Genomic DNA, 21,750 nt, shown 5'->3' with positions numbered 1-21,750 from the left:
AACCTAATATTAGATAAAGGGAACCTGAGTGAACAAATAACAATGACATACTTATTTCATAAACAAAGTAATGCAACACCCAATGCACATGTGACAAAGTAATTGCGATGTGGCAAGACTTGAAACGAGCAGTTCATGCTTGAAAACCCATAAATGTCACTAAGTTAAAGCAGTTCTGCATGCAAGAGTGAGCCAAAATTCTTCAGGAAGCATTTTGTTGCAGTCATTGCAGCTAAAAGGTGACAACCAGTTATGTTACCAGTAAGGGGGCAATTACTTTTTCACACAGGGGAGTTGGGTGTTGCATAACTTTGTTAATTAAATAAGTATACGTTTGTTATTTATAAACTCAGGTTCCCTTTATCTAATATTAGGTTTTGAAGATCTGATAACTTTCAGTATCAAAAATAGAGAAAATCAGGAAGGAGGCAAATAATTTGTTACTCATTGGTATCTAAAAAAAAAATCTTTCCCTAGAGATATTACAGCTTGGGCTTTTCTCATTTAACACGGACTTTACTGTAATGCAAGCCGGGGGTTTCAACTGCAAGAACATTTCACAAACGTCATAAGTCCCTTTGATTTCACATAGTGAACTTCAAAAGTATTGGGACAGTGACACATTTGTTGTTTTGGCTCTGTACTCCAGCACTTTGGATATTGGAGTCACTTTTATTGTACATAAAAATAGAATATGTTTCAAACACTTCTACATTAATGTGGATTACGGATAGACCTGAATGAATCGTGAATAATGAGTGAGAAAGATACAGACGCACAAATATCATAGCTGCCCCCCCCAATGCTGACCTCCCCTGTTATTGTAATGGAGAGGGGGTATGATATTTGTGCGTCTAACTTCATTCATGATTCATTCAGGACAGTCTGTAATCATGGTTGCATCCACATTAATGTAGAAGTGTTTAGATGCATATACCAGCAGCATACCACCCTGCATTCCACTGCTGGCTTGCTTCTGAAGCTAAGCAGGGTTGGTCCTGGTCAGTCCCTGGATGGGAGAACAGATGCTGCTGGAAGTGGTGTTGGAGGGCCAGTAGGAGGCACACTTTCCTCTGGTCTAAAAATGATCTAAATGACACTGCCCTGTGTAGGAGGATGTTAAATGGGTGTCCTGACTCTCTGAGGTCATTAAAGATCACATTGCACTTATTGTGAGAGTAGGGGTGTTAACCCCGGTGTCCTGGCTAAATTCCCAATCTGGCCACCTAATCATCCCCAGTTTACAATTGGCTCATTCATCCCCCTCCTCTCCCTTGAAACTATTCCCCAGGTCATTGCTGTAAATGAGAATGTGTTCTCAGTCAACTTACCTGGTAAAATAAAAACATGTTCTATTCTTATTTACAATAAAAGTGACTCCAAAATGACACAATGCATTATTTACCATTCATTTCTATTGGGCACAAAATAATCTGGAACACAACCACAGCAAATGCATCCAACAATTTTGTACAGAATATGGGACCAAATACAAAAACTTTTGACTACTTTAATAACCTCTACAGGATGGGTGTCCCTAAACCGGGACGGTTGTTGCTAATGTGACTAGAATGACGTTGTATACAACAGCCAACTTTCTGGGACATAGACATACATACAGTATGGGCAGAAAGCTAAGCTTTCCGTGTTCTTGTTAATCTAACTGCAGTTTCCAATTAACAGTAGCTATTACAGTGAAAAAATATGATATTGTTTGAGTGCACAACAACAAAACCCTTTATCAAAGCAACTGGTTTTATACATTCACTTCTGAAGGTAAATAATGTACTTACATTAAGTAATCTTGCGGGTCCCAGAGATAAAATATAGCATAGTTTTGTTTGATTAAATCCATTTTTATGTTGAAATGTAGGAACTGGGGTCTACAGTTTGACCCCACTGCTGTCTCTGGCTCTACACCCACCCCACCCGGACATCTAGATGTGTGAAAGTTAATGAACTGTATAAGCTAATGATCCATCATGTATGACATTCCTGGGAGTGTGTAAACTTCAATTTTTCTATTACCATGGCATTTTTGCATAATCTCTATTAGAGGTCGACCAATTATGATTTTTCAATGCCGATACCGATTATTGGAGGACCAAAAAAAAGCCGATACCAATTAAAATCGGCCAATTTTTATATATATATATTTGTAATAATGACAATTCCAACAATACTGAATGAACACTTATTTTAACTTAATATAATACATAAAATCAATTTAGTCTCAAATAAATAACGAAACATGTTCAATTTGTTTAAATAATGCAAAAACACAGTGTTGGAGAAGAAAGTAAAAGTGCAATATGTGCCATGTAAAAAAGCTAACGTTTTGGTTCCTTGCTCAGAACATGAGAACATATGAAAGCTGGTGGTACAATATTCCCAGTTCTTCAATATTCCCAGTTAAGAAGTTTTAAGTTGTAATTATTATAGGACTATTTCTCTCTATACCATTTGTATTTCATATACCTTTGACTATTGGATGTTCTTATAGGCACTATAGTATTGCCAGCCTAATCTTGGGAGTTGATAGGCTTGAAGTCATAAACAGCGCAATGCTTGAAGCACAGCAAAGAGCTGCTGGCAAATGCAGGAAAGTGCTGTTTCAATGAATGCTTACGAGCCTGCTGCTGCCTACCATAGCTCAGTCAAACTGCTCTGTCAAATATCAAATCATAGACTTAATTATAATATAATAAACACACAGAAATACGAGCCTATGGTCAAATCCGGAAACATATCATTTCATTCTTTCAGTGAAATACGGAACGTTACGTATTTTATCGAATGGGTGGCTACCCTAAGTCTAAATATTGCTGTTACATTGCACAACCTTCAATGTTATGTCATAATTATGTACAATTCTGGCAAATTAATTACGGTCTTTGTTAGGAAGAAATGGTCTTCCCACAGTTCGCAACGAGCCAGGTGGCCCAAACTGCTGCATATACCCTGACTCTGCTTGCACAGAACGCAAGAGAAGTGACACAATTTCCCTAGTTAAAATAAATTCATTTTGGCAGGCAATATTAACTAAATATGCAGGTTTAAAAATATATACTTGTGTATTGATTTTAAGAAAGGCATTGATGTTTCTGGTTAGGTACACATTGGTGCAACGACAGTGCTTTCTTCGTGAATGTGCTTGTTAAATCATCACACGTTTGGCGAAGTAGGCTGTGATTCTATGTAAATTAACAGGCACCGCATTGATTATATACAACGCAGGACAAGCTAGATAATGCTAGTAATATCATCAACCATGTGTAGTTAACTAGTGATTATGTTAAGATTGTTTTTTATAAGATAAGTTTAATGCTAGCTAGCAACTTACCTTGGCTCCTTGCTGCACTCGCGTAACAAGTGGTTAGCCTGTCACGCAGTCTCCTTGTGGAGTTCAATGTAATCGGCCATAATCGGCATCCTAAAATGCTGATTACCGATTGTTATGAAAACTTGAAATCGGCCCTACTTAATCGGCCATGCCGATTAATTCGGTCGACCTCTAATCTCTATAGTTATGTACTTGAAAATGTATCAATTGACCAATTCGGCACATTTGGGCAAACTCCTGACAGACTGTTTGCAGTAATGTAATTCTTCACTGGAATGGTCTGGAACTTCACACACACACTGCTGCCATCCAGTGGCCAAAATCTAAATTACACCAAGACTCCTATCTGAATGTAGGGCCTTTCTCTTGCATTTCAAAGATTCATTTTTTTTTAACAATTCTACCAGATCTAATGTGTTATATTCTCCGATATTAATTTCACAATTCCACAAACTTCAAAGTCTTTCCTTTCAAATGGTATCAAGAACATGCATATCCTTGCTTCAGGTCCTGAGCTACAGGCAGTTAGATTTGGATTTATAATTTTAGGCGAAAATTGAAAAAAAGGGTACGATTCTTTACACATATACAGCAAGTGAATTTGTCCCCTAAAATGGAGGGACAATGTACAAAAAGTGCTGTAATTTCTAAACGGTTCACTCGATATAGATGAAAACACAGTAAAATTAAAGCTGACCATCTGCACTTTAACCTCATAGTCATTGTATCATTATAAATCCAAAGAGCTGGAGTACAAAGCTAAAACAGCAACAAAAAATTGTCACTGTCCCAATACTTTTGGAGCTCACTGTAATTATATCTATTAATACAAATAAATAAGCAATAGAAAAAAAATATATACAATACCGGTCAAAGGTTTGGACACACCTACTCATTCAAGGGTTTTTCTTTATTTTTACAATTTTCTACATTGTAGAATAATAGTGAAGACATACACTATGAAATAACACATATGGAATCATGTAGTAACCAAAAAAAGTGTTAAATAAATCTAAATATATTTGATATTCTTCAAAGTGGCCACCCTTTGCCTTGATGATAGCTTTGCACACTCTTGTATCCTCTCAACTAGCTTCACCTAGAATGCTTTTCCAACAGTCTTGAAGGACTTTTCCTCCACTCTGCGGTCTAACTCATCCCAAACAATCTCAATTGGGTTGAGGTCGGGTGATTGTGGAGGTCAGGTCATCTGATGCAGCACTCCATCACTCTCCTTCTTGGTCAAATAGCCCTTACACAGCCTGGAGGTGTGTTGGGTCATTGTTCTGTTGAAAAACAAATGATAGTCCCACTAAGTGCAAACCAGATGGGATGGCGTATCGCTGCAGAATGCTGTGGTAGCCATGCTGGTTAAGTGTGCCTTGAACTCTAAATAAATCACTGTCACCAGCAAAGCACCCCCACACCATCACAACTCCTCCTCCATGCTTCACGGTGGGAACCACACATACGGAGATCATCCATTCACCTACTTTGCGTCTCACAAAGACACGGCAGTTGGAACCCAACATTTTGACTCATCAGACCAAAGGACAGATTTCCACCAGTCTAATGTCCATTCTCATGTTTCTTGGCCCAAATTAGTTTCGTTTTTTGATTCCATATGTATTATTTCATAGTTTTGATGTCTTCACTATAATTCTACAATATAGAAAATAGTAAAAATAAATAAAAACCCTGCAATGTCCAAACTTTTAACTGGTGCTGTATATATTTACAACTATCATGCTGTTAGCATGACACTTAAAAGTTAAGTGTTTTTGCAATATACTATACATTCAGATTTCACATAAAATATTTGAAACATCTGCAAAGTTCCATATTGGAAAACAGAGCATGATTATAAAATACATAAAGGCCAATTCCTCCAGATAAATCCTTAACTCAGCACAAGTGCAGTTCCTTTAACTTCTACAGCGTTCTGTTTTTTGACCAAGTGATTGTGAAAGTAACAAAGGAAATGGCTGAGAGAAATGGCTCGGTCACTTGACTGTAGACTGTCATGAAATATTCTTGAGGTAGTGTGGATGTAAGGAAGACCAAAGTACAGGTGCCGGCATGTCCAAGTCAAGTCAGCTCGGTCGAGAACCCACAGAGCTGATTCTAGCAGAGCAAAGTCAGGACCAGTGTTAGTACCAGACCCAGACATGCCAAGCGGGGAGAGGCAAGGCCTGTGGCCCCACTGTCTAGCTGTAACTGGTATTGCACCAGGGTCCTGTGGTAGCCCCTCTCCTCAGACACACAGCTGTATGTTCCCTGCTGCTCAGGGCCCATGCTCTCTATTAGCAGGAGACACTGGTACTCTGACCCTGTGGAGATGCACGGTATTGCTGTGGTGTTGCCATGGTGCCTCCAGCTGTACTCAGCGTGGCTGGAAAAGGTTGGGCAATTGAGGAAGTACTTTGACGATAGATGAATTCTGATTCCATCTGCAGCGCCAACTGATGATCCTGGAAAGTAAACTAAGAGCAAAACATTGCTTTTAGACTTATGTAGCTAACCATTGTGGATGGTTTCCATAATAAGTGTTTTTTGTATTTATACAAGGATGGCTGTAACACTACACACCTTTACTTGCAGTAACTCCTCTGGATATGTTGCTGCATACCCGATGGTTCCCGTTCTCCACATCCTGAATTGTCTTACTGTAAAAAGACAAGCACATATGAGTTAAGGAGTCTCAACAAGCAACTCAACCAGAAAATAGTGAATGTCTCTTCTCTCTGAGGTTCCTCTTTCCGGTCTACCTTGTGTTCAGAGTGATAGTTATTTGAAACTGCAGCTGAACTGAAACCACGGTGTATAGAGCGTTTGACTACACAACAGGTAGTGTGTAGTATCTATCGTGTGTGTGTGTAGCAGGGGTGGCAGGGTAGACTAGTGGTTAAAGCGTTGGGCTAGTAACTGAAAGGTTGCAAGTTTGAATCCCTGAGCTGACAAGGTACAAATCTGTCGTTCTGCCCCTGAACAAGGCAGTTAACCCACTGTTCCTAGGCTGTCATTGAAAATAAGAATTTGTTCTTAACTGACGTGCCTAGTTAAATAAAGGTAAAATGAGGAAGTGTAGTATACTTATAAGAGGAAGTGAGAACTAACATTTTCCACTGACACCACACTACAGACAGACGTTACGTTTAATCAAATGAAATTAGTTTTCATGGCCTCATCTGACACCACATTTGTTTGAACTATATTTTGTTTGTTTTCATGGCCTGTGACACCACATTTGTTTGAACAAGGGCCATGTGTGTTTACATCATTCTGGAAAAACTGGCTCTGGCCATGTTGGTCTAGCATAATGACCAAACTAACACACCACTCTATATTTGCATTTTTGACAACAACTATGAAGTGTTCAAACCAAACTGTGTAAGGCTCACAGGAAACCACAGAGAGGAAAGCAATATGTCGGTAACCATTAATGAGAAATCTATTTTCAAATCACCATTAAATATCTATACAGCGGATGCTATAAGCTGAAAGCGGGCTGTGCTTGGTCTCACTTTGTAGCTGTGGTGCAGTGATTGCCGTCCCAGCCGCAGTAAGGGTCTCTGGCCAGGACACAGTCTTCACATTGGGCTCCATACTGCTCACAGCTGCCCAGGTCAATCTGAACCAGCTCTCTGCTGGAGCCCAGATACAGCTTCCCCTGGAACACAACACCACAAAAACATTAGTACTCAAAAGGGTTCTACCTAGAACCTAAAAGGGTTCGTCGGTTGTCCCCATCGGAGAACCCCTTGAAGAACCCCTTTTGGTTCCAGGTAGAACCCTTTTGAGTTCCATGTAAAACCTTTTACAAAGAGAGTTCTACCTGGAACCAAAAAGGGTTCATTGTAGGAAATACTGGAACAATGACTTGACTGCAGAAGAAAGTTACTGGTTTACAATTAGAACACCACTTCTTCTACAATATTATTATAGAGATATAAATATAGTTATGGTTGAATTTGTCCCTGTCTATTGTCCCTCTCATCCCATTCAGACCTCTTTGGCATATTGTGTTCGGATTTTGGAAACCACCTTCCAATGTGGGCGCATTGGAGATGGATATAACGTTAGCAACAGCCTACAACATTCTGTGTATTTGAAGAAGGCATGTGATATCAAACCTGTGGACAATACTTATTATCCAACTAAATCCACAATGCCATCAAATGATACGCAGATGGAATGCATTTTAAGGACAGCAACATCTGCAGTTCAATCATCAAATGTCCAGCCGTGATCAAATAACTGATCCACATGTTAAAACATGGTTTGAAAGGGATCTCTTTGACTCTTGTCTATTCCACTCCATGTCTCATTACTACATTGCTACCACTGTTGGATCTCAATGGGGAGGTTTCGGTGTGGGCTGTGTTCCTTGACTCACCGTGGAGGAGTGCAACATCATACTGAGGATGTGTGCTGTGTAGTTAAAAGGTTGTAACTCAGCGATGACGAAGACCTGACCATCCCTCTCCAGAACCTTATGAATCCCTCCATTCTCTAGTGTACACACACACACACACAGTCCAACAGCAGTCATTCCTCATTGAGGATATGAGCGAGAGTCAAACATTACAAAACAAAAGTGTGTGTAAGAAATGTCACCACAGTCATTTAAGCATAACACACACACAATAGTTAATGTTTCATCATAATGTTGAGACATCCTCCAGTCATATTACACCACTCACAGTACAGATGCAGATGCATGCTAGGCCATATCTATGAGTATCTATGACTATTGCTACAGAAATGCATCTGATAATGTACTTCAATTACATTCATCAGTCTCATGTCTGGGTTGTACGTCTCTGACACACCCTACAAACTGTTTTGCAAGCATTCATCTCAAGTTAGGGTTGATTGCATAAGTCTATGTGTGCAATGATGGGAAATGAACCGCGGCTTGGCAAAGACTCCCAGCACAGTGTGATAAGAGTATACTTCCGCTGAGTTCTCTTTTTTAAACTTCAAAATAAACTGTTGACGGGCCTTTTCTACACATTACAAAAGATCAGCGTGAAAATAAAGTGTCACTTTACACCCTGTAGTACCATATATGGTCAATAGTATTTCAACCTTCTGAAAGCCTCTGTCTCTTGAAACTGGTGTGAGTATAAGATGGAAACCTTCTCATCTCATCTACATTCCTATAAATATACTGTACATATACACAATACGGCTCCCTATCTTCACTTCCTCCAGGGTCATACGAGGTCTATGTTAAAGGTCTCCAAACGTAAGGTTTCCCGTCATTCCTTTCAGACTGATCATTTCTGATTCATCGTCTAGAGATCAAAACTTCTCACCTAAAGACAGAAACAGGACATTCCCTTTGCCTTGGACTGTGTCCACGCGGATGTGGTGGTAATAGTGGTGAGTGACCAGGAGAGGCCTACTGGTGACCCACTCCTCCATCTCTGAAACCTTGTCCACCATCTTCAGGACTTCCATGGGGAGTTTAGTACTGTCTTTAACACACTACAAGAGGATGGACACGTATGTATACTTTAACATACGAAGACATACACAGAACACAGTCCAATATTGTAGACATACAGAGTAAAGGAGTGGCGCTGACTAAAAAGTCATTTTGTTGAGTATATTGTTGAGTATACCTCCCCAGGTCGTGGGCTTGGAACGGACCCCGTGTGTCCCTTGAAGTTGGAGGTTTTAAAGATGCGGTCAATGTCTGCTATGGTGTAGACACATACAGCACTCATACCCCTAGGGATAGACACAGAGCTCAGCAAGTTTCAACTATCCCCCTTACTAAAGATCTCTTTCACAATGCTTCACGACATCTGCTTTCAGCGAAGGTCAGAGGAACAACTGACTCGAGATTAGAAAAGGGATATGAACTTTGCAAACAAAGTTACATTTAGAAAGAGGAAGCACAACACACACGTCCAGATAAAAACAAAACAAAGAATGCGACATTTTGGTTCTTAATCGTTAAACTCCTTATATGTCACTTTCAGTTTGATGCTTTTTCTTAACGGCACTGCAACTTCATGTCATAAACTGTACTACGAGTCCCTGCTACCAGCTCCTGTTGTGTTGTTATGGCTGATTTGTGTATGTTACTAAGGTCCATTCTCATCTATCTACAGTATGTCGTCCTACCAGCCATTCCTGAAGAGTGCATAGACCCTGGTATCCTGCCACCTCTCTGCCAGAACAGTGTTCACATCCACTAGCTGGGTGAAGTACAGCCTGCTGTCATAGTCTCCACAGAAGAGCCTGGCACTCAGCTTGGAGGTCCACCTGAACTGCAGATAACCCTTGGGCCCTCCACGATCAGCCTGGAACACACATGCAACCACAGACATGCTAAGATAATCACAGTGGGCAGTGCACACACCACTCAAGGAGACCCTGATGGAATTAGTCTTAATTAAGGGCTTAAATGGGCAGAAATGGAGTGGTACCACATATGAAAGCTCTACAAATATTTTCTGAACTAAACTGCAACATGCCCATCCTCCCCAATTAAGGTGCCACCAACCTCCTGTGGTGCTTACCATGCAGACTTGAGCAACCCGGGGAACCCAGAGATCAGAGTCCAAACGCGGGTCTCGGTTCTTCTCTATGTAGAAAGCATATAGTCTGTCCTGCAGACGGTCCTCTCTCTGCCCGCTAGCCACCAAACTCACATATCTCTGTTCTAAGGAAAAGAACAGGAGAAATAATGACAGTCCATGAACAGTCTGATCAGATATAAATTACTACGCAAAAAAATGTCAGGCCATGTCTTGTTCTCTCGTCCTGTTCCATACCTGTTCCACTGTTTTCTGTCCACAGTCTGTTCTTCCCAAACCTTTTGATCCCCACGGAACCCTCTGTGCCTGAGTGAGTGGTGTAGAACTCCTCTACTTCAGAAGAAGCTGGAGACACAACACATTAGCTCAATAACCACTCATGAACATTAGGTCATATCATAGAGTAATGTTTTCCAATTAGACATTTTCCTCACCAATGAGGAGCGACGGCTCTCTTTCATTTATGTATTGATTAATGTCTTGGATGTCCTTGGATGGAGTGCAGATAAACGGGTCGTCTGATGGGTTCTACAGTGGAATCGTTTTGTGTTAACACGCCAATGGCAAAATGGTACCATGAAAAGTCATGTATACTTATATAATAAAAAGTATGTCCCATACCATGTAACAGCACAATGTGTGTTGTTGTCCATTGGTTCCACACAGGAACAGTTGGTTTGGGTCTTTAGTCTTGTGTAACACAGTGATGTTATAGTGACAGTTCTGAAGGACAAAACAGAACTGTGTTACATGGTTGTATGCAAAATATGTGCAGCTTTAGTAATGAACTGTACTATAAAACCAACATCCTCTCATCTCTTCAGATACTCACTGGTGATGTGGGATCATTACTTCTACAACCCTCTCCAAACACAGGACTCTGCAAAGGCAATCATTAAAAATGTTGTACAGGTACAGATGTAGGATCTTCATTTGAGCCAGTTTAATAGAGCAGGAAAATACTCATGCAGCAACAGGACATGTGAATTATTATGTGGATAATAATTAATGGACATTTTTTTGTAGGCGTTGATACATTTTTCGTTAGGGTAAATCAAGTGACATTTTAAAGTGGAAATTACAAACTTTAAAAGCCTTTTTAAACCTTGACTATACTACAAGTTTGCATTTCCTGCTGTGCAGCAACGACATAGTGATACAAGTAAGATCCTACATCTGTACATGTAGAGTACTGTTAGGTTCTAATTATCAGAGTAAGAACTCGACGGACACTAAGAAAGCTTAAACCAAGTTCATTCTTCCCAAAGGATCGAAGAGCTGAATCGACAAAGAGGTTACAATAGTGGTAGTATATGTACCCCACTTTGGGTGGAATCTCCTCCTTCTCGCTAAACATTGCATCTTTATTGCTAGGCAGGAAACTAAGTAATACGGGCAATAAACGGTTCCTTTTCCCTTAACGTGACCTGACCTTGAACCAAATATCCACATGTCTCTCCCCTTATCAGTACTGCCACATGTGACTGTTTTCCCTGCACTCAGCCCCTCCCAAGCTTAATTACACCCACCATAACTCTTCCTCCTGGTGTAAACTCTGGGCTATGGCACCCCTCATGTCTCTATTAAAACTAATGATTAATAATAGTTAAAGCTCAGAAATCCAAACCCATCAGTACAATGTTCAATACATCCATTTCAACGTAATCTAGTCTACAGCGTGTAAGAGGGGAAAGACTGTTTAGCTAAATATTTACTGTAAAAATATCAATAACCCTCCCTCTGTTATTACCATCAATTACATTACAGCAACCATATTGGACAATCCTACTTAGAGCACAACCTGAATAGAGCTAAATCAATATAAAGCAACACAATACACAAGTAAGGTTTGCAGTAAGGGTATGTAAATCATTCATTATACCATTCTAGAGGTCTTAGAACTGTGGAAGTTTGTCTGGAACAGGTGTTTATGGCTTGTAGCGTATACTATGTTGTCATGAGGGCCATGCAGGAGCTTTATATGGCTGTTATTCCCAGACAGGTGGATTCTTGGGAAGCGCACATCTGAGGACACAGAGATATAAATCATTAAGAAAACATATGACTGGACATGTGTTCATGCAAAAAAAATGTGCTCATTGAGATTACACTCTGGAACTAGGTCTGGAAACCATGATCGATCCCATCAATAAGGGTTCATAGCTTTCACCTGGTCAGTCTATGTCATGCCAAACGTTTTGTACACACAGTGTATATTGATATTGTCAGCGTTAAATAAAAGAAGGTACCCAGTGACCAAATTTGAACAGGACTAATGTTTCACGTTGTGCCAGATGAGTTTATCCTTCTAACGTTACCGTAGCAGAGCATATTTCCATGTGGGTATAGGCCTACTATCCTTTTATCTCACCACTGTGAAGGGCTCTATGATAGCTCATGTACATTCATGTTCAAGCTCAGTATTAATGTAGGCTTGTATGAGTATAAATAGTTTGTGTTCCTTACCAGAGTTGGCTAATGACACAGGTATGAAATATGGTTCATGTTCTTGTACTTTTGGAGAAGGGCAAAAAGGATCCTACTCTCTTTCATTTCTCTCGGAACGGTGCTATGCCAGAATGTGGACAGCCAGAGCCCGGCAAGGTATACCTCAATCCAGGTATAGAATGTATCGTTGTACATCTAATCATCACGAAATGATGAAAGGTGAATCGAGAAGATGAATTAAAAACTAACAGTATCTCAAACTGCCATTTTCGTCAGCATGCTAGGCGAGGTAATGCTAAAGCAACCCATTGGATTCAACAACACTTCCGGAAGCTACTCACTCCAACTCTAGGCGTTGCATTTTTATGCCATTTTTTTCATTGTATTCACAGGAATGTCCCTGTATTGATGTGTAATGTTGTTATTATTGTTGCAATCATTTTTTTTTAATGGAATCCAATGGACTGCTATTGCATTAGCTAGCCTAGCATGCTGGTGAAAACTGCTGTTTAATTCAAAACAAGCAGTATATAAATATTCTCGAATCAGGATGATTATGAGTACAACGCCATATTCCATCCCTGGATTGAGGTATGTTTTCACATTCCGGTATAGCACCACAGAGTTTCTAAACCCAGAGACGCAACACTGCGAGACTTCCAGGAACGCTTGCGAAACAGACCAAGCAGACCAGGCCGGGGTTTGAGAAGTGAAATGTCTTTAAGTAGTTTAATATGTTATTATTCAAACCTTGTGAAAGTGACAAAATTACACATTTTTAATTTCCGTTTAAAACAACTTTATTTCGAAGGAGTGCCTTTGATTTGATGGCCTGCACATGACCTTTAGACCCAATGACGTGTTTCTACGCATGAGCTTAACTAGCCAACGTCGCCATGACATCGCCTACAAGTGTGATCGGGGATTTCTACTGGAGAAGCAGTTCCTACCTATCTTCAGACAGTACTATCACAGATAGAACAATGAGACAGATATTTCACTGGATGTATAAATGTGAAGCATCCGCTTGGCTTTTCAACTGGTAGTCAGAGGAAGCCCAGTTGCCTGCAGTGTGAGAAGATGGAACGAGATGGATTTTGGCCGACATTCTGCTAATTTTGTCATCGATGAAACATTTGATCTCAATACAATTTTCTGTTCCCAAAACTACAATATGTTATGAACAGAGTGGACAAAGTTTTGTATTTTTTTTCAATTTTTTATTTGACCTTTATTTAACTAGGCAAGTCAGTTAAGAACAAATTCTTTTTTACAAAATGGCCTACACCGGCCAAACCTGGACGACGCTGGGCCAATTGTGCGCTGCCCTATGGGACTCCCAATCACGGCCGGTTGTGATACAGCCTGGAATTGAACCTAGGTGTATATAGTGACGCCTCAAGCATTGAGATGCAGTGCCTTAGACCACTGCGCCACTTGGGAGCCCAAACTATACTTTACTCTTTGCCAAAGTTGAAAAAATTGCATTGTTTTTAAAAGGAGTGCAAAGGCAAATTGAGTTACACTTCACAGAGTAGGCATTCCCTAATGGAAATATACACATGCATGCTAGAACACGCCAATAGGATCTCGCTAGCTCGTGCTTGGCTCTGCCCACCTCCATGCTTGTTCTGCCTACTATGACTCATTTGTTCTCATTTGAAACAACGGTCTGTGGTCTGTCTTGGTACTATACTGTCTTTGCAACGTGGTCTCAGAGCATTTCGTATTATTATGTACGTAAATCCGAGACACTCCATTTAGTATGATATGTTACAATTCGTATGGTATGTATTAATTTGTGGATGTCCATCATCCATTTTGTATGATACGTTATGAATTGCAATTTTACAATACGTTAAACTGCAATTTGTCCAATATGTTACGAATTTGCAAAATGTACAGCTTCTTGCGAATTTCTAAACGTATGATATGTTACAAATTACAATTTGTAGTGGCTAATGTTAGCTAGGGGTGGCTAGGTGGCTAAAGCTAATGTTAGCTAGCTGGCTTACGTTAGCTAGGCTAGGGATTAGGGTTAGAGGGTAAGGTTAGGTTAGCTAGCTAAAGTTGCTAAAATGCTAAAGTTGCTAAAATGTTAAAGTTGTATGTGATGAGATTAGAAGATGCAACCTTTGGGTTGCTAGACATTCGCGTTATACATCCACCCACCCTCATTTTGTTTCTGCCTTGAGTAACCTTCTATCTTATGCAGTGGAGGGTCGTCATTCAGTCATTAATATTTATTTATATTAAATCAGTGAGTCAATAAAGCCTCCACATGGTCTCTTTTTTGCTGTCTTGAGTAAGGCAGCTCCAAAATGCAGGTGTTTCAGCCCATTACCAACGCTCTGTTAAATACGGTAATGTTCTCTAATTGCGCCGTGATTGGCTCAGTGTTCTGTCACTCATGGGGACACTAGGTCACTGCCAAATCTAAGGGTAGAGCACTAAAATTCAAGCCCCTTGGGTACTGCAATAGAGTTACATTAGAAGTGCCCATCCAAGAAGGTTCAAGGTCATTGGCCACAGATACAATTACATCATATCACATTATATATACATACATTAACTTTGATTGGACTGATCATGTCAACATCATACTTTCAAAATCTTAGCTAGCAGTCATCATCATGAATCAAATTGACAACCTACTAGTAAATCCTTATTAATCCTTGTCATATAAAGAGAAATAATGAAGAGAAATGATAGATAAAATGTATCGGTGCTCATCGGCCATTGGACATATACATTACACAAGAAGTTGGAAATCGCAAATTCAACACAGTGGTTTGGAAGGAATCAGTGGCTAACTGCAAGCATTGCAAAGCAATCACTGGCCTGCTATTCAGTGGAGTGGGTGTGTGGTCCCAATTCTCAGTTTAAGGTTCTCTTTTCCAAGCTTAAAATTATAAACATTCAACATCGGCCATGCTGTCAAACCAACATGATTTCTGGAGCTTTCAAAACAACTGTTAACTCAGAACTGGGAAATCTGACTTCAGTGAATTCAAGACAACTGGGAACTCAGGAAAAAACGAGCTCCGACTGGGAAAATAAGTTTTGAATGTTCATCCAACTCGGAATTCCAAGTCGGGAACTTAGGCCTCTTTCTAAAGCTCCGACATGAAAATCACCGACATCATCATGATTTGACCTTGTTTTTCCTGGTTGTTTTGAAAGCACCATAAATCCAGAGAATGCCAGACTTTAATGACAAGATTTGCCCACGAAGGACAGCCCTTGCCACCATCTTGTTCAAGTGAGCACAGCATAAGGTGAGTCTAAAAATGTGTTATATGCTGCTGCATAAATTATGTAATATGCCAGGAAGATACAGTTGAAGTCAGAAGTTTACATACACATAGGTTGGAGTCATTAGAACTTGTTTTTCAACCACTCCAAAAATGTCTTGTTAACAAACTATAGTTTTGCAAGTCGGTTAGGACATCTACTTTGTGCATGACACAAGTCATTTTTCCAACAATTGTTTACAGACATATTATTTAACTTATAATTCACTGTATCACAATTCCAGTGGGTCAGAAGTTTACATACAGTAAGTTGACTGTGCCTTTAAACAGCCTGGAAAATTCCAGAAAATTATGTCATGGCTTTAGAAGCTTCTGATAGACTAACTGACATCATTTGAGGCAATTGGAGGTGTACCTGTGGATGTATTTCAAGGCCTACCTTCAAACTCAGTGCCTCATTGCTTGACATCATGGGAAAATCAAAAGAAATCAGCCAAGACCTCAGAAAAAGAATTGTAGACTTCCACAAGTCTGGTTCATCCTTGGGAGCAATTTCCAAATGCCTGAAGGTACCACGTTCATCTGTACAAACAATAATACGCAAGTATAAACACCATGGGACCACGCAGCCATCATACCGCTCAGGAAGGAGACATGTTCTGTCTCCTGGAGATTAACGTACTTTGGTGCGAAAAGTGCAAATCAATCCCAGAACAACAGCAAAGGACCTTGTGAAGATGCTGGAGGAAACAGGTACAAAAGTATCTATATCCATTGTAAAACAAGTACTATATCGACATAACCTGAAAGGCCGCTCAGCAAGGAAGATGCCACTGCTCCAAAACCACCATAATAAAAAAGCCAGACTACGGTTTGCAACTGCACATGGGGACAAAGATCGTACTTTTTGGAGAAATGTCCTCTGGTCTGATGAAACAAAAATAGAACTGTTTGGCCATAATGACCATCGTTATGTTTGGAGGAAAAAGGGGGACGCTTGCAAGCCGAAGAACACCCTCCCAACCGTGAAGCACAGGAGTGGCAGTATCATGTTGTGGGAGTGCTTTGCTGCAGGAGGGACTGGTGCACTTCACAAAATAGATGGCATCATGAGGGAGGAAAATTATGTGGATATATTGAAGTAACATCTCAAGACATCAGTCAGGAAGTTAAAGCTTGGTCGCAAATGGGTCTTCCAAATGGACAATGACCCCAAGCATACTTCCAAAGTTGTTGCAAAATGGCTTAAGGACAACAAAGTCAAGGTATTGGAGTGGCCATCACAAAGCCCTGACATCAATCCCATAGAAAATTTGTGGGCAGAACTGAAAAAGAGTATGCGAGCAAGGAGGCCTATCAACCAGACTCAGTTACACCAGCTCTGTCAGGAGGAATGGGCCAAAGATTAACCCAACTTATTGTGGGAAGCTTGTGGAAGGCTACACGAAACATTTGACCCAAGTTAAACAATTTAAAGTCAATGCTACCAAATACTAATTGAGTGTATGTAAACTTCTGACCCACTGGGAATGTGATGAAAGAAATAAAAGCTGAAAAAAATCATTCTCTCTGCTATTATTCTGACATTTCACATTCTTTAAATAAAAGTGGTGATCCTAACTGACCTAAGACAGGGCATTTTTACTAGGATTAAATGTCAGAAATTGTGAAAAACTGAGTTTAAATATATTTGGCTAAGGTGTATGTAAACTTCAACTGTATGTATACTGCAGCTACAAAACTATACTAAGTGTATGTTGTGTAGTAAGCTGTTAGTAGCCCATGTGCCTCACGCTAATAACTTGGTCTATTTTCACCTCTTAATTTTGCCTACTGTTCTGATTTGGTGGTGCACATGTAGCCTATAACCTGTTTCAGAGAAATGTAATTATTGAATGCTGTAAGAGCTTTCATTGTCTGCTAATATGCACCCTTTATTTATCCTACAGTTCTGACTTGGTGTACAGGGAGAACACTTTAAGGAAGGCTCATGTTCTGAATTCTGTCGCTGTGCATTTCAAAAGTGCTGAACAAATAGTTATATTGACTATGTCCGTCCTAGCTCGCTCATTAATGTCTTAATCGAAATTACGGATGCCTTATGCCATAGTTTGTACATCTCAATTGTCAGTAAAAAACACATTTGTTTAAGCAAGTCAGCCATATCAGTAAGGTTTTTTTAAAGGCAGTAAATCAGTAAATGATGAACTGTTTCGCTGCCAGACAAGGTTTCGTTGATAACCAGGTGTAGCAGTGGTAAGATGTTGTGACTTCTGTTGGGACTGCTGTTGGGACAGCTTTATATAGGCCCTAACAGTTTGTGGGCACCGTTTGTCACCGTTATAGTGCAATAATGTATTGTTTAGTGTTGTGTTGTGGCTTTGCTGGCATTCATCCACCCAATCTTTTTTGTTTTTTGCCCCACCAAGATGTACATGCTAAAACCCAGTGGTGGTAAAACATACCAAATTGTCAAACTTGAGTAAAAGTAAAGATACCTTAATAGAAAATGACTCAAGTAAAAGTGAAAGTCATCCAGTAAAATACTACTTGAGTTAAAGTCTAAAAGTATTTGTTTTAAATATACAGTACCAGTCAAAAGTTTGGACACACCTACTCATTCAAGGGTTTTTCTTTATTTTTAATATTTTCTCCATTGTAGTGTCATCGTCGTGTGTGTAGGTGGCTCGGGCGGGAGGAGAAGCTTCATTTCCAAAAGTTCCAAGCGGTCAAAAACATCCATTTGGTAACACTACCTTTTAAGCGGTCCTTATTACAGTGTAAGTACTCTGTAACAAGTATTGTAGTTAAGTGTAACAACTAGTTACAGTGTAATAACAACATGTACCTGATAGTAATTGCGCTCGGTAATTACAGATGTGTAACAATAAATGCTTGTTACCATGATTGTTACAAATGGGCAGGTTTCCACTAAATTCACCAAATCTCAAATGTGGACTCAACAGACCAAAGGACAGATTTCCACCGCTCTAATATCCATTGTTCGTGTTTCTTGGCCCAAGTAAGTCTCTTCTTATTGGTGTCCTTTAATAGTGGTTTCTTTGCAGCAATTCGACCATGAATGCCTGATTCATGCAGTCTCCTCTGAACAGTTTATGTTGAGATATGTCTGTTACTTGAACTCTGTGAAGCATTTATTTGGGCTGCAATCTGAGGTGCAGTTAACTCTAACCTATTCTCTGCAGCAGAAGTAACTCTGGGTCTTAATTTCCTGTGGCGGTCCTCATGAGAGACAGTTTCATCATAGCGCTTGATGGTTTTTTCAACTGCACTTGAAGTAACTTCAAAAGTTCTTGAAATTTTCCGGATTGACTGACCTTCATGTCTTAAAGTAATGATGGACTGTCGTTACTCTTTGCTTATTTGAGCTGTTCTTTCCATAATATGGCTATCTTCTCTATACCAACCCTACCTTGTCACAACACATCAGATTGGCTGAAACATATTAAGGAAAGAAATTCCACAAATTATCTTTTAACAAGGCCACCTGTTAATTGAAATGCATTCCAGGTGACTACCTCATGAAGTTGGTTGAGAGAATGCCAAGAGTCTGCAAAGCTGTCATCAAGGCAAATAGTGGCTACTTGGAAGAATGTCAAATGTCAAATATATTTTGATTTGTTTAACACTTTTTTGGTTACTATATGATTCCTTATGTGCTATTTCATAGTTTTGACGTCTTCACTATTATTCTAAAATGTAGAAAATAGTAAAAATAAAGAAAAACCCTGGAATGATTAGGTGTATCCAAACGTTTGACTGGTACTGTACTTAAGTATCAAAAGTAACTGTAGTTGCTCAAATATACTTAACTATCAGAAGGAAAAGGAAAAGTTTGAATAATAAAAAAATCCTTATATTAAGCAAACCAGACGGCACAATTTGTTTACATTTATTTACAGATAGCCAGGGTCACACTCCAACACTCAGACATTGTTTACAAACAAAGCAATTGTGTTTAGTGAGTCCGCCAGATCAGAGGCAGTAGACCAGGGATGTTCTCTTGATAAGTGTGTGAATTTGACTAAGCATTCGAAATGTAACGAGTACTTTTGGGTGTCAGGGAAAACGTATACAGTAAAAAGTACCACATTTTCTTTAAGAATGTAGTGAAGAAAAAGTTGTCAAAAATATAAATAGTAAAGTAAAGTACACATTCCCCAAAAAACGACTTGAGTACTGTAGTACTTTAAAGTATTTTTTTCTTAAGTACTTTACGCCACTGCTAAAATCGCCACTGGTCTTGTGTAAACATACCAAACATATATAACGCACTAATTTGAATGTCTCGGACTTACTTTTAATGTTACGTCTGGTCAATGAGAAAAGTCTGGTCGTTGATAGCACAGTTCAAAAATCAAGAGAAAGAGAAAGAGAACTCAAAGAGAGTCGGGTCCTTTTGCCTACTGTGGACTCCATACACTTTTCCTCCAGATATTTTAGTATTGAATATAAATCGATTCCTTTGGCTATCGTGGACTCAATACACTTTTCCTCCAGATATTTTAGTATTGAATATAAATCGACTCCTAATAGGCCTAATCATTCAATAATTGTACTATTGATTTAAAATAAAAAGCTTAATTTACCTTTGTCTGTCAATGTCACTCTCGGATAATGGGTATAGTGCGAAGCTTTCACCAGAAAAAAATGTCCTAAAAGGACGGCAAAGAGCGCGAGCAGACTCATGCTTTTCTGAGTCTTGGCACTCGGCAATTAATTACTTCAAACTGTAGTAGCGTTATTTTAGCATACAACACAAGGGTGAAGTCTATACAGTCTGGTCTTCAATTTAGTCTTGTCTTCAATCTTCAATCAAGTACAGTTGCCTAAAAGTTGCTTAATTGTTCTGTAGTGAGATAGACTCCACTCAGTAATATTTTTGATAGACTACGCACTTGATTTGTCTCTTCCGTCACGCAAAGCATGTATGCAGTCTAAATTCAGAGAAGGCGAGACTAGTCTAGACTAAACAGTAGCCTCTTTCTTCCGACCCAGGTGTAAAACATTAATTTCATCGGGGCAAATCTTAATCAAGTTTAAAAAGGATCCGCCCCTTTTTTAAATGTTCTCCTAAAATGACATACACAAATCTAACTGCCTCAGGACCTGAAGCAAGGATATGCATATTCTTGATACCATTTGAAAGGAAACACTTTGAAGTTTGTGTAAATGTTAAATTAATGTCAGAGAATATAACACTTTATATCTGGTAAAAGATAATACAAAGAAAAAATATGCGTTTTTTTGTATTTTTTTTGTACCATCATCTTTGAAATGAAAGAGAAAGTCCATAATGTGTTATTCCAGCCCAGGCGCAATTTATATTTTGGCCACTAGATGGCAGCAGTGTATGTGCAAAGTTTTAGACTGATCCAATGAACCATTGCATTTCTGTTCAAAATATTGTGTCAAGACTGCCCAAATGTGCCTAATTGGTTTATTAATACATTTTCAAGGTCATAACTGTGCACTCTCCTCAAACAATAGCATGGCATTCTTTCACTGTAATAGCAACTGTAAATTGGACAGTGCAGTTAGATTAACACGAATTTAAGCTCTCTGACAATGTCAGATATGCATATGTCCTGGGAAATGTTCTTGTTACTTACAACCTAATGCTAATCACATTAGCCTACATTAGCTCAACCGTCCTGCGGGGAATCCACCAATCATGTAGTGGTTAAACTGGAAAAATTAGCTGAGCTGTCATCAAAAGCCAAGGGGTTTTTGGCAACATTCATAGTACAGGATCATGATGAGCCCATTTGTCCTTTTAGTGCAGCATACCGGTAGGTGTAATAAATTATACTACACAAAAATATAAACTCACCATGCAACAATTTCAAAGATTTTACTGAGTTACAGTTCATAGAAGGAAATCAAATCAAATTGTATTTGTCACATGCGCCAAATACAACAGGTGTAAATGCTTACTTACAAGCCCTAACCAACAATGCAGTTTAAAAAACTATAAAAAACAGAAAAAAACTAAGAATAAGAAATAAAAGTAACAAATATTTAAAGAACAGCAGTAAAATAACAATAGCAAGGCTATATACAGGGGGTACTGGTACAGAGTCAATGTGCGGGGGCACCAGTTAGTCGAGGTCATTGAGGTAATATGTAC

General features: G+C 39.3%; 1 protein-coding gene across 3 annotated transcripts; it reads right to left on the bottom strand.

Annotated features, from left to right (window-relative positions):
- Positions 1 to 5,121: 5,121 nt before the first annotated feature.
- Positions 5,122 to 20,648, bottom strand: LOC115167306 (semaphorin-7A). Of its 3 annotated transcripts, none has more exons than XM_029721608.1 (14): positions 20,210 to 20,646; positions 11,780 to 11,922; positions 10,730 to 10,777; positions 10,519 to 10,620; positions 10,332 to 10,425; positions 10,135 to 10,242; positions 9,880 to 10,022; positions 9,482 to 9,660; positions 8,974 to 9,082; positions 8,665 to 8,836; positions 7,740 to 7,855; positions 6,868 to 7,013; positions 5,933 to 6,009; positions 5,122 to 5,826 (listed from the first exon to the last, which is right to left on the bottom strand). In XM_029721608.1, exons 1-14 carry the CDS (start codon positions 20,307 to 20,309, stop codon positions 5,468 to 5,470), a joined length of 1,896 nt encoding a protein of 631 aa, XP_029577468.1. In that variant the 5' UTR covers positions 20,310 to 20,646; the 3' UTR covers positions 5,122 to 5,467. The 3 variants fall into 3 exon arrangements, 2 of the variants coding, with proteins under 2 accessions (XP_029577468.1, XP_029577469.1); XM_029721609.1 differs by lacking the exon at positions 20,210 to 20,646 and adding an exon at positions 19,919 to 20,172; XR_003870467.1 differs by lacking the exon at positions 5,122 to 5,826 and having other exon boundaries at positions 5,942 to 6,009; positions 6,810 to 7,013; positions 20,210 to 20,648.
- Positions 20,649 to 21,750: the final 1,102 nt, after the last annotated feature.

This window comes from Salmo trutta, chromosome 29 (assembly GCF_901001165.1).
Source record: "Salmo trutta chromosome 29, fSalTru1.1, whole genome shotgun sequence".
NCBI lineage: Eukaryota > Metazoa > Chordata > Actinopteri > Salmoniformes > Salmonidae > Salmo > Salmo trutta.
This window is presented reverse-complemented; position numbering and strand designations above follow the sequence as displayed.

Bases quoted from the DNA above. Each gene is read 5' to 3' on its own strand.
- LOC115167306 (XM_029721608.1), bottom strand. From the start codon at position 20,309: ATGAGTCTGCTCGCGCTCTTTGCCGTCCTTTTAGGACATTTTTTTCTG. The intron at 10,621-10,729 runs GTGAGTATCTGA...TTTGTCCTTCAG, and splicing joins GTAATGATCCCACATCACCA to AACTGTCACTATAACATCAC. The intron at 10,426-10,518 runs GTATGGGACATA...ATTCCACTGTAG, and splicing joins ACACATTGTGCTGTTACATG to AACCCATCAGACGACCCGTT.